Genomic DNA, 13,387 nt, shown 5'->3' with positions numbered 1-13,387 from the left:
ATGTAAGTTTTGAGCTAATGGAGCTGTTACAACAGCTGCTTTTCTATTTTCTGCACTTCAGTTTCTGATATCAAGTGTGTTTCTCTCATTTTCCAGCTCTGGAAATGGTCATGAAAGTCATACCTTGGGCACTCTCTCATAACTGTGTGCCAGAGGTAGTAACCAGACCCAACCGCGTGGCTCTAAATGTTGAAGAGTGCACATAAAGTTTTGGTTTTATTTATACTAATGGTATTATGTGTTTACCTGAAGCATTTTAAACATCAATTGTTGTATATCACTTCTTTAGATATAAAATCACTTCAAATAATGAAATAAAATATGCTCAGTTGCTGCTCATTATTTGTTACTTAGATGCTAAAAAAATGTTTTTCTTTACATCCATTATCTCTGTGGCTATGTTGTGCTAATTCTAACGGTATTTCCGACGAACTCTATTAGTCATTTCAGTCATACAAAGATGAAGTTTCCTGTTCACACAGGTATAGGGAGCATAATGTTGGCAGCATGCTTTTCCTCCCACCAGCACTGCTTAAACCTCGATCCTAGGCATGTTTTGTTACTCTGAGTGTTTAAGTAGGAAAGTAGGTTATCTTCCAGCTGAGAAAATGTGAAGAGTCAAGGGACTGCTTGAACTGTGAACAAGACGTGATACTCAGAAGCGCAGTTTAAATCAGGTGAACTAATTACATGCTCTCCCACTGTGCAGTTTTCACCAGGTGGCTGCAGTGCCACCTTCCTTCGTGTTCTCGTAGGTGACACTTATTGGTGCTGGCAGCTCTGTGTGGCCTGTGCCTCTTGGTGCAGGCAGAGCAGCCAGCACAGGGCCGTGGGCTGGCACAGGAGCAGGGCCAGTGCTCGATGTGGTGCTTTGCTCCGGTGCGGTTAGGGGAAAAAAGCACTGTGTTACGTGATGTGCACAGACAGCAAGTAAAGCTGCATTAATAAAAGTGCTAATTGAAACATCACCTGTTACAGCCTCCAAAGCCACTTGGTTCACCAGTATGTATCCAGCTAAGCTGAGGTGCATTTATTTGACTGTACTTCTCTAGGGTTTTGTTTTATAGCACTTAGAGAAAGCAACAGGGTTTCAATTAAGGCACTGTTAAAGGCCTTGAAACCAGCAGGCAAGCTATTTCTGTGCAGGAGTAAGCCAGAGGAGGTGGCCCGAGTCACTGCCTCTTCCAGCTTGTGTTTGTTTTATTGTGTTTTGTTTGTTTGTTTTAATAATGGTGGTGGGAAGAGGCCTCATGCTGAAGCATATGGGGGCAGTTTTGAAGGACAAACAGGGTGACCACAAAGCGCTATACCACAGCGAGGACATGAGACTCAAATGAGTAAGTAACCCAGGCTCACATTCTTATCTTGCATCTCTTTCTCTTCAGCATCCGGTTATCAGTTTTGGCTGTCATCAAACATTGCTTGGGCCTCTGCTAAGACAGCGTCTGGATCGGCTAGTTCAATCTAAGTAAAAAGAATACAAATCAATTATGTAAAGAGGGCTCAGAGAAATCATTTGGTTTTCACTCAAATCCCACTACTGTCTCCGCAGCGTTTCCTTTGTGCTGGGTCAGGTTTCAGTGCAGAACTGTGTGCTTTCACAGGTGCAGGTGAATCTGAGGCTCCAGCAGTGGATTTGTACCACTGGACTGGCTGCTTGTCCCTGTGGGGCTGGTCAGCTCAATGCTGGCTAAAAAAGCCTGAGTGTACCCTAAGAGCCTGGGGCTGGTGCAGTGGCTGTAGAGCAAAGCATGGCCCCAAGAGCTGCCTCAAACTCTGAGTGCTGCTGGTGGAAAACATCATTTAAAAAAAAAAAAAAATCCTAGTAATTACCTTGGGGATTGGATACTGAGTAGGGGCAGGAGCTTCGTCTCTGCCAAAGTCGATCATAATCCCGCATTTTGGTATGTCTGCCACCCAGATGCCTTCAAGCAACTGTCCCTTATCCAGGTAGAAGAATCGCCCTGGACCGTGCTTCTTTCCATCTTTCCAACCTCCTTCGTACCGATTGTCATTTGCTGCAATTCAATACATGAACAGGCAATGAAACATGCACCATTTAATCGCAGGACTAGACGCGAAACTGAGCAAGGCAGCAAACTGAGGTAGGAGCAGATCATCTGCTTGGCTCCCAGTCTGGCCTTTCCCAGGGAGCCACAGCACACAGTGCTGCTTTGGCACTGCTCCATTTGCTGTACTGCAGAGCGAGAAAATGCCTGGTGAAGGAGCCCACGCTTGTCACCAGCACAAGGTGTGTGCTGCCCTGCTTTGTTCTCCACCTGCTGACACTCATTTTGTGTTCAAATCCCAAGCACGTGAGCTCGGGCTGGGCACCAAGCCACTGAGTCACCTTCACAGCCCGAGCACTGACAGGACACGAGCTTCAGGTCTGTCCCTGCCACACACCACAGAGGGAGCCTGCCTCAAAGGGCTCTGCTTGTCTGGGCAAGGAGGAGCAGCAGCAGCTAGCTAAAATAATCTCAATTTCAAATACTTGTAGGTGGATTGTCTCTCAAGTAATTATGGCATGGGAATTCCTGAAACATCTGAAGGCTTCATGCAATCTCTTACAGGCTGTATGGCATCTCTTTGTGGTTTTCTGCAAGTGGAGAGAGCGTGGGGCTGTGTGCTTCTCCCTGGGAATCCATCTATCACCAATGGGAAAAACCCCTTGATGGTGCAGAGCTGCAAGGGGAGGAAAGCCACCTCATCCCAGGCTTTTGTTTGAGAACAAGATGTGCACAGGGTGCTGGTGGTGGTGGGAAGTATCCAGGCCACCCTGTTCTCACTGGGAGATTCCTCTGCCATCCCTTTTTCCCAGACAAAGGGTTTCTAAGCCAATAAATGGGCATTTCTGACTAGGTGACTTGGTAGAAATATCTTTGGGTCTCAGCTGAACTCTGCCATTCCTTGAGGCAAGAGATGACGCAAATACCCAGGCAGAAATTGTGGGATCACCCTGGGAGCTGCTTGGCTCCTGTTCTCCAACCTCTGCCCACCTGGAAAACAGTAAAATCACAGGCTGGGCTGGGTAGGAGCCTGCACAGGCTGCACTGTGGCATTTCAGTGTCCCCATGTACTGTCCTCCCAGAGCATCTGGGGCTGCCTCACCCTCTGCCGTGCTGCAGCAGTGGTGGCACAGCAGCACCTTGCTCCTGGCCATGCTCGCCCTGCCAGGCGCACTGCCAGGAGGAGCGATTTACCCCGAGCTGTGGCTCGTTGTGACCTGTGCTGAAGAACTTTTTCTTTCACTGCTGCAACACTGCCAGCACACGGCCACGCTTCCAGCACCCAAGCTCCATAAGTTACCCGTTTGTGGGTACAGAATAATCACTCTGGCTAATTTTAACCAAAGGAATCCAGCTCTCGGGGGGGGGGGGGGGGGAACAGGCTGTGCAGCCGGGCTCTAGAGCTGTGCAGTGGTGGTGGGTCAGCCTGGAGGGTGTCCGGTTTGTACTGGAGAGGGTGACTTGGATGGGAGCAAAGTGGGGTAGTTGACTGAGCTGCCCCTGGAAGCATGTGTTGCTGTCATTGGTAAGAGCCATCGGTCCAAACTGAATTTACAGCCAGCAGAGAGAGCACAGTCATGTACGCAATGTGCAGAGGAAGTTGTGCTTGTTCCTCCTGGCTGCTTTGCTTAGTTAATGACTGGCTTTAAGATTGCTTCCAAGATAAAAAGAAGAGATGAATAATAGATAACATTTCTTCAAACGTTCCTGGAACACAGTGTCTTATACTGCGAAGGACTGGGATTCTTGGCTTTGGGGAAAAATGTGTTAAATCCACAGCAAAATAAGAAAAAAAACATCCAGATTTATGTTTTTATGATGCCCCCAACATTCCCAATTTGTGATACACTCAGTGTCATGTCTGGGAAGGGATTGTGTACTAATGAAACCCCTACTAATTTGCTCAATGTGAGCCAGCGTCATAAGTATGAGAGAGGATAGAGTGAGCCCAGAAAGACAGCTCTGTTGTTTTTTTGTGCTGGAAAAAACCTCTCCTCTTTGGTATGCAGTAGCTAGAAAGCATGCCTGGCAAGGCGCCTGGCTTGAAAAGAGATTTGCTCTTCTCTGACCTAACAGTGTATTATCTCTAGCCCTAACCATCCCTGTCATTTAAATGTAAATCATAGCAAAAGCAAGCTTCCATGTGTGTGGCCTTGAGCATCGTGGCACCCGCTCTCACCCAGCCCCTGCTGCCTCCAGCCCAGAGCCCCAAAAGAGGAACCAGACAGGGCAGCTGCCTCCATCCTGAGATGAGGCTGTGTGGGAGATGCAAGGCAGCACCCACTGATCTGGCTGGTGGCAGGAGAGTAGCGTGATGCTGATCGTCTCTGAGGGAAGGACCATCCCTGCTCTGTGTGGGTTTTGCACAGGGACAGATGGACATTCTGGTACTTACATAGGCACAGCATCCCCTGCCCGCCTGGCTGGCCCGCCAGCCACTGCCCCTCGTAGACGGAGCCGTCCCTGTAGCACATCCGACCCCAGCCGCTCCTCAGCCCGCTGCTCCACTCGCCCTCGTAGCACTCCCCGCTGGGGTAGAACAGGGTCCCATAGCCCTGTGCACAGCAGAGGTAAGCAGTTAGGAGCCTCGCTACTGAAAGGTGTCAGTGTTCAATTTGGGGATCTTAGTTTTTGGATATGCTGCTCCTTTCCTTACTACCTTTAGACACATAGCTGCCTGAAGGCAGCACAGCTCAACCACCATCCACGTGCTGAAGGTGTGGTTAAGGAAATAGAGGTGATGCTACAGGATTTTTTTGGCCAATGATATTTCAATGACAAAATCTCAGGTTTGTATCTCTATATTATTTTTGGCATGACTGCTGCTAATATTTAGCTAAAAACAGGTTCTACAGGTATATAAACCTGCATGGGGATACACAATGTAAGACACCTGCCTCTGCAAATGGGATTTGGTGTCCTTTGACCCAGCCAATGTCTCCTGCAGCCCTGAGCATCCCAGGCTGGCAACCCCTTCACTGCCCTGGGCAGACTAACAGTCTCAGTGTTGCTAATGATGGATTTTGTCTTTTGCTCCATCCATAAACCCACACAGGTTTTGCTCCTCAAACTGGCTCTCAGCTTGATGCTGGTGGTAGATTTGGTGAGCTTATGAATTAAGCCCAGTGATTGCGTGCAGGCCAGAAACCCCAGGGACGTGTTTGTCCTATGCATGGGCTTGCCAGGTAAGAGACATCCCTAAAACAAGGCATGATAACATATTTATATATGATTAATGAGTTTTCCCATAGGAAGAAAGCAGTAATTTATCTCTGGGAAAAAAAAATCAGTTACAGAAATAACTGATTTTTCTGAGCACTAATTTGATTAAACTGTATGGATATAAAGGGGAGGATTTTATAGGGGGGGAAAGAAAAAAAAAAGATGTTTGGATGTCATAGTAAATATTTTGCCAAAGCTCAAACATCCAAAATGCATTCTCAGGGAATGAGGAAGGAAGCTTCTGCAGAGGCTCAAGCCAGAGAGCTGCACGCCAGTTAGAAGCATAAGAGGCCATTAATTTAATTTAGGAGTGGACACAAAGGCGAATGCAAGGTTCCCATTGGCAGATCAGAAAATGCTCCTAAAAGGATTTTGCACATAGGATTGCAGTCATTTTTACCAGATGACTTCCTCGCTGTGCTCCCTGTAGAAAAACCAGTGATTTATGTGACAGGCTTAATTTCCTAAAGAACTTGTGTTTTTTGGTTAATGCGCTGTAAAACTCGCAGCACAGCGCTTCTAAGCTGTGTTTTCCTGCAGTGCTTGTAAGTGTGTTCCATCAGCAAGTTCCTCTGACTGCTAAAAGCATGCTGGAAGCACAGCAGGTGGTGCGAGTCAGGACACACGGACACCAGGACACACGACCTGTTCTGCCTGTGCAGCTCATCCAGAGGGAGCTGGAGCAATGGGGGGCAGCGTGGGGCTGGGCAGGGGGTCCCTCCTGCTGGGGCTGGGGACCACAGGCTCTGTAGGGTGAAGGATGTCACTCTGAAGCTTCCCGGGCTCTCTGGAGGGGCAAAATTTAAAGCAAAGCCAAGCCTGGAGACAGAAGGGCAGGGAGGGCAGGCAAAATTCCCCACTGTGAGACAGCTTCAATCCGAGATCTCTTGCTTTCATTTTCTTGCTCTACATATTAATTTCCCCCAAACCCTTCCACACCTTCAGTGCAGCCTCAGGGGACAGGCACTATTTGAAAAATCAGTATTTTAAGTTGGTTTTTTTGCATGTTTCACACTTACACATTTTTTGTCATTTTTCCACCAGCCTGTGTACACTTTCTTGTATTCCTTGGTCACGGGGTCAGGAATGCTGTATGAGCCATACCCATCCCGCTTCCCAAACTTCCAGTCACCGCTGTAAATAGCGCCGGTGCGCTTCCAGATCTGGGTGCCTTTCCCTGTTTCAATGAATAGGAAATAACAGAGAGGTCATTGCAGTGGGTAGAAGGCTTGATGCTAAATTAATACTACAGAAGCCAAGCACGTTTCAGTGCTAGTGATGCAGCAGCAACCCTGCTTTTTTGGGTTGTTTCTGTGTACTGGGTTGTGTTTTCCCTGTGACCCACGCGGTGGGAGCCGAGAGCACTCTGTTGAGCACAGCTGGGTTTGGATGCACGGAGCTGAGTGCAGTTTGTTGGATTTTTAGAGGATTTTTAACAGCCGTAATCTACATGGTTCAGGTAATTGCCCTGCAGCTGAGTGCATGTAAAAGCTCTTGATGTTGCCTATCAGAAATATCTCTGAGCACATTTTTGCAGGGCATTATATCTAACACATACTGTCATACATGTGTGAATGCTCTTCCAGGAGTACATACAACCCCTGACTGTTCCCTGCCCCTCAGAACTTTTGTACAGACACCTCTATTGGTACTTTTTGTTCACACAATACATCTTACCATGCTTCAAGTTGTCCAGCCATTCTCCAGTGTACTGATCCCCATTTACAGCATAGATCGTATGTCTTAATCCACATTTCTGTGCCTTCTCGTCCCATTCATGCCAGAGAGGATCTACAACCCTGGGGTATTTCACAACAGGCATTGTGTTTTCAGCTGGAGAGGAAAACAAATGATTGTCAGAAATAAATTAGGGTGAAATTACTAAGGCAGGTACTGTAGAACAGCCTATCCGTGAACTGTATTTTAATATGCACCTGAGTCAGTAATTGATGTCTGTTTTTGACACTATATCAAAGATAAATTATACATATAAGGATATGACGAACAGAAGGGATCTAAAAATACCAATGTATGAAACTGCACTATCTAAAAATAGGCTTGTAGTATGTTAGGAAATGCTAAATCAGCTTCAGCAGAATGGGTCTGCGATGGGCGTCTGTCTCTGCACCTGCAAGAGGACTTTTGGACAAGAGGGAAGGTCAGCCCTGTCCTGGCACAGTGGAGACCCAGACAAGCTGCTTCCCAAGGCTCATCCTCCACCTGCTCCTTGCCAAGCAGGAGCACTGGTTCAAGCAAATTGTTTGTTTTTAGGAAAAAGCTCGCTGCTAGGAAGTAAAAGCTAGATGTATCTTAGAAAACAGAGTAACAGAGTTAGCATTCACCCTTAGTTTTCCCCTTGGTCATTCAAAAATGATTTAGGGGGATATCATTGCCAAAAATTATATATATTGGTGTTTGAAAGTCCTTCCCACCCAAAACAAAGCAGTGTTGTGCATTGTGCTACCTGTCTTGCTCCTCACCCGTGGCACTGGGGCAGCATGGGGCAGGCAGTGGCAGTGGGAATGGAACTCATTGTGAGCTCAGGGCGGAGAAAATTCCTGCAGCCACCCTCGCCAGGTGGGTGCCAGCCCACAGTGGGGCTGGGGGCCTGTTCCTCTGTGTTGCCCCCACTTCAGCTTTGCGGTGAGAGAGACGAGGGTGCAAGAGAGCAGAGGGGGAGATTTTAGGAGTGAAGGCGGAAGAAAGCAACGCAGAGAAGTAATGCTGCAGGAAAGCCCACATGCTGGAGGTGCAAAGCACCCTCAAACTGGACCCATGTTCTCCTGCCCCCAGCCCCTGCTACCCCACAGGCACCAACCTGCACTTGGAGAGCGGTGTGGGCTGGGTGCTGCAGCTGTGCACGCCAGGGCCGAGTCGTCATAGCAACTCTGCCAAACTCCTGCGCGAAGGGAGACGGGAGCCCGTAGGGAAAGTCACCAGGAAATGAAAACTGGCTCCTGGCCTGCTTCAGCGACTCCAGAGATCTGAAAGTACAGCACGGTGACAGTGCCGTTGTTGTCAGGAAGGGGGATGCTGTGTACGCACCAACATGCCCTGTAGGGAAAGGATGCATCTAAGACTCTGCCAGGTAACACACAAATCAGTCTTGCAAGTGGCAGAAGAAAATGGAGAAACCCCTTAAAAATACACATCAGAAGTCCCATGCAGAAATCTGACTAAACTTGACACTTCCTGTTATTAAAAACGAGATGAAGATGTTCAGGAAGGATTTAATCACCCTTGTTCATAAAATGTTTCCTGGCTTTGGGCACAGCCTACGAATCACCAACACAATTGTTCCTGTGTTTTACCATGGCAAAGGTACAGTGCTGGAGAGGGAGACGGGGATTTGTGGGGGAAATGAGAGAAACTCATGAGGGAGAAAAAAAATGCTTACTGCAGCCCAAAAATGACAGTCTTAAATTACAACCAGAAATAGGCCCTTCTGGAAAAGTATTAATTATTTTGACTGTTTCAGCCACTATATTGCACTGCAGTTAACTGAGAATTTGTCAATTAAAATAATTAGCTAGCTCAGACAATTTCACTTGTTTATTTTTAAACAGTGCAGGTTGTCCAAGGATTTTGAAAAGCAAGTCCGAACTGTGTATCACCTAACCACAGCTTTTGCTAAACAGAAGATGTATGCATGTATGTATTTGAAATTCAATATATATTTTAAACTGGTTTAGATGCAGTGAAGAATTTAAAAGGATTAAGATAATTAAGCAACAAATTAAAATTCACAAATTGGTTTCTTAACCTTTTTAATGTTTAGAGAAAGCACAGAGGCATGTGTAAGTAAACCCCATGGTAATTAAAATAATGTACGAGCATGTGCTGCATAGAAAAATTCCGAGTAGAGCTCTGGTCTCTCCAGCAAAGCACTTGCTAAACAGAACCAAAAGACACCCCAGGACTGAGTCTGCACCTTTCAACAAAGCAGCAATGCTCTCCTGCTGAGGGCTGATCCTCAGATGATTTAAGAGAGGGCTCTATTATATTAAAATATTTTTTAATTATATTGTATTTAAAAAAAGAAAATCTTTCTCCAAGTTCCAGCTAGGATGGTAGCTCCAGTACATGCTGAAAAACAAACCAAGCAATGGGAGGATGCTGGGGAAACATGCCCAGGTATCAGCCATTTGTGGAGCAAGACCATAAGACATATCAATGTGCCTTATTTTTTTTTTCAGTTTAAAGAGTAAGATTTTTTTATTGTTATTAAATAAACCCAGAGGACCTCTGTGTTCTACAACATCTGAAACCAATCATTTTCACAATGAAAGCAGACAGCTGCTCTGAGCTGAGTTTGCTCTCTCAAAGCTCAGAATCACTGAAGTGAAATGCCCAAACCAACTGAAAACTATCAGAGTCAATAATTTAAGTTTATTCTGGGAACTCTGTAGAATAAATAGAGAGAAACACTTAGAGAAACATATGCTGGAATTCTTTAAAGGTGAAGAATGTGACAACAACATACTGTGGAAGTAGGATGCTCAGATGTGTGTTTTATTGCTGCTATATTCAAAATAAAAGCCAGAGGAAGAGGTGGGAGGGTCTTGGACTCGAACCAAGCATGTGTCAGTTTTGGCCGAATGAGTACAGAGTGGGTGCAGCACTGAGGGCTCTTCCCCACAGCTCTGTTTTTAAGAATTATTATTAGCAGGATTTGGGATGGATTAATGTAGAAGGTTTGAGATATAAATTTCACTGGCTGATTTTTGCTTAAATAACAGCCTTGAGGGAAAGTGTTTCTTTAAATCTCTTCCCTCCTGTTTGCTGTGAACAGCTCTCTGAAGATAAAAAAAAAAGTGTTGCTTTTACATCCAAACAATCTGAAGTAAGAGCTCTAGGTTATCTGAAACGTTCAAGCACCGTCATAATCATGCAAAGTGAAATGTTTACTAGAGGGCAGCGGAAGCCAATGCTTACCAGATACTCTCTCCCCCGTACTTCATTCTTTTGCTGCAGATTTACAGTTAATTGCCTCTACTTAAATACCTGCAACAACACTGCTCAAACTGATGTAAACCAATGAAGTTACCCAAAGCCGAGAATTATTTGCTGCGCAACTGGAGAGTGCCTGGTAGGATCCTCAGCACTGTTTTAAAACATGCAGATCACGGTATGATGACGGGGGCAAGAGAAATTTGGCCATGCATGAGATAATGCCTCATTTGTTCCAAGTCCTTAACTGAGGAATAAATCCAGATTACAAAATAAGATCAGCAGTACCAATTCCCAGTTGAAACATGAGCTAAGTATTTTATTTACCATGGCTTACTGTCACCTGATGAGTGAATGAGAATTTACCATGTTTTGCCGTGATCTTTAACTTGAATAATTAACTCAATTTCTTTGATATGTTTTCTGGCAACGAATGGTTGATGACTTTGTGATTAATTAAGGTACAGGCAAAACAGATTTTGTATTGGTAAATTTGCTTTTCAAAGACCTTAGAAGAAAGGCCAGCCATTAAAAAGCTGGAAGGTTAGACTTGCAAGATACCTAAAAGCATTCTTTAAAATACCCAGGTTCAGAGGAAAGGTAACATTTGTCATGTGTTGACACTGGTGAAAGACACAATGAAAGACACTGGTGAAAGAGACAATACGTCTCTCTCACTGTTAAACCTGCACAGCCACATTTCTGGCTTCTGTAAAATGCTAAACTGAATCAAAGTCTCATCTATACCAGCGCTAAGCTGTGGAAGCAGAGGGAGGGCTGGGGACATAGCCAGTGCAACTGCCCAGGTCTTGACTGCAGTGGTGGACGGGGAGGCATCCTTGAAATTGAATATGAAAACTGTACATGATGGGGTTAATCAGCTGTTGACTGAGCAGCATGTGTGGTTCGTTAAGCAGGCCTGCAGGAAAAGTATGCAGAAAGAATGGAGGCTCTCTGGAGATAAATCAGACTCCAGAAAACCAGGCAGGGCTGCTGGAGCCCCAGCCCCAGGGACACACTCTGAGGCATTTGCCCCACACTCCAGCTGAGCTGCAGAACCTGTTTCTAACACAGGGCAGGAAAGGTGAGGTGTGAAGCCAGGAGTGGCATTTTTAAAATAGCTTTTCTGCAGCAGACTGTACCTCTCCTAATTGTCACGGCAGGAGCTGTTCCTGCAGGCAGAGATGGACAACCTCCAGCACAGCCGTACCGAGATGTGAGTGTCCGCTACTCCTCTGGGCTGTCCCTTCCCCGTGTCCTCGTCTGCTGGGGCGAGAAGATCTGACTTAGGTCATCAGGTATCGCTGTGAAGGATTTTTGGATTAGTGCACACCCTCTTACAGACCCACCGTGGATATCTTTGTCCCACCAGGATTTTTGCAGGATCTCTACTAAGGAGACTGCCAATTTGAAATCTTGTTAAAAAGTTAAATTGGTGAACATTTAGAAAGATTTTTGAGTCTCTTCCTTCAGGAAATCTAATTTTGCAGCACATTTCAGTTGTTGCAGACAGAAAAGTGCAAAAAGCCTGAAAACTCAAGGAGATGTTCATATTTAAAGAAAATGAATGCAGAGAACTTGGATACGCAAATTTGAGTCTCTCAAGACCATATACTGTGATACAAATTATGTGATTTTTCTTTTACAAGTGTTAACTAAGAAATCAGTCCTTTTATAATTGACATATATAATAAAAATCTTCAGTTCTCAGCAAATAAAAATATATACACTTATAATAAACAAATTGTTTAGTTTCTTACGAAAAAAATAAAATCACTGTTGTCTTACTTCACTGATTTTATATGCAAAGATGTGATTTAAATAATAAGATTATACAAACAGCAATAATCTCCCAGGAGATGTAAATAGATTCCAGGTAATTCTGAAATCTTTTGTAACTGCACAACTTTAAATACTTTTAGAACCAGCAGTGCAGATAGCCTCTCACGTGTAATTAAATTCTTTTGTGTTACTGTTTTAAAAAAAACACAGATCTCTTGAACAAATATAAATAATTAGCACATTTTAGTTAAAAGACTTTGAAAGAAATCTTTTGGGGTTATAATTATATACAGCCTCAATACCTGTAAGCATTGTTGCTTGTCAAGAGGCAAAGGGGAAGAATATTAAAGCTTTGAATAAAGTTCTGGTGATCCCTCAGCACGTCTCTGTTCACCGCTCTACAGGACTCTACAGCCTGGCTCTTGGTGGGAAATGCTCACAATTTCCTGCTTTTGTATGCACACCTTCCCTGGGGGCTTTGCCTGCAGAAACACAGACTCTGGCCCCAACAAATATGTAACAAGGCTGAAAAATTATGGCCCAGGGCAAATATCCAAGAGTGATATTAAGATTTTTTTTTAAGGTTTATAGATAACAAGTAAAATAAATAGTTTTAAGGGTTATTTACAGTATTTTCTCGAAGTACCTTCTTGAATGTTAGTATTGGCAAAAGTAGTCCTATAAATGTTGAAGTGCTTCTACTTAAATGTTTTTACTTAATGGCAATTTAAGTCAATTTTGAGCATCCCGGTCTAGTGGAAGGTGTCTCAGCCCACAGCAAGAAGGTTGGAATTAGATGATCTTTAAGATCCCTTCCAGCCCAACCATTCTATGAACTGACAGCAGCGATCTGCCTGCTTTTTAGTCAAATTACCTCTGCCAACCCCACTGAACACCTCACAGCCCACAAGCACACCGGCAAACCCCATCCTGGGTTCACCCAGGTGTGCAGGAGGCTGTTAGCAGCCCAGCCTGTGTGTGCCAGGGACGGGATGCAGCCGAATGCTTCAACAGTGTCTGTGTGGGCTTCATCTGTTCATTAAATTTTCCCTCATACTGAGGATCTGGTGTGCCTTGACCCCAACACCTCAACATTTTCACTGCTATTGACATTTGGGTGTGCCCAGACCCCATTATCTTGCCATTTTCCCTGATATCGAGGACTCGATGTGTCCAGACCCCAACCCCTCACCATTTTCCCTCGATATTTACAACCCGGTGTTCTTAGATCCCGGATATCTCCCTATTTCCCCTGACACTCACGATGTGAAGCGCCTTGACCCCAGCCCCTCGCCATCTTCCCCGCCGTGACACCCGCCTGCGCCCTATCCCCAACCACCTCCCCTGGCCCCCAACACCCCGTTGAATCCCCTCAGCCACCAGATCCCTCTGCAGGACACATCCCCGGGGCACATCGACTCCAC

At 45.3% G+C, this 13,387-nt stretch overlaps 1 protein-coding gene across 11 annotated transcripts in view; it reads right to left on the bottom strand.

Annotated features, from left to right (window-relative positions):
• MORN3 (MORN repeat containing 3) overlaps positions 1–13,387 on the bottom strand; it is a 33,543-nt gene that overhangs the window by 20,014 nt on the left and 142 nt on the right. The window contains exons 2-8 of one of the 11 annotated variants that reach the window (XM_072024658.1): positions 11,324–11,485; positions 8,050–8,285; positions 6,909–7,064; positions 6,251–6,408; positions 4,405–4,564; positions 1,834–2,018; positions 182–1,464 (exon numbers count right to left, since the gene is read on the bottom strand). In XM_072024658.1, coding sequence (XP_071880759.1) covers positions 1,396–1,464; positions 1,834–2,018; positions 4,405–4,564; positions 6,251–6,408; positions 6,909–7,053 — 717 coding nt within the window. In that variant the 5' untranslated portion in view covers positions 7,054–7,064; positions 8,050–8,285; positions 11,324–11,485 and the 3' untranslated portion in view covers positions 182–1,395. Of the gene's footprint in view, positions 1–181; positions 1,465–1,833; positions 2,019–4,404; positions 4,565–6,250; positions 6,409–6,908; positions 7,065–7,663; positions 7,865–8,049; positions 8,286–11,323; positions 11,486–13,387 lie in introns of those variants that run through there. The other 10 variants (XM_027469667.3, XM_027469671.3, XM_027469668.3 and 7 more) reach the window with 10 other exon arrangements.

Source organism: Anas platyrhynchos, chromosome 16, assembly GCF_047663525.1.
Source record: "Anas platyrhynchos isolate ZD024472 breed Pekin duck chromosome 16, IASCAAS_PekinDuck_T2T, whole genome shotgun sequence".
NCBI classification, from domain to species: Eukaryota; Metazoa; Chordata; class Aves; order Anseriformes; family Anatidae; genus Anas; species Anas platyrhynchos.
Note: the sequence above shows the minus strand (reverse complement) of the source record. Positions and strands in the feature narration are given on the sequence as shown.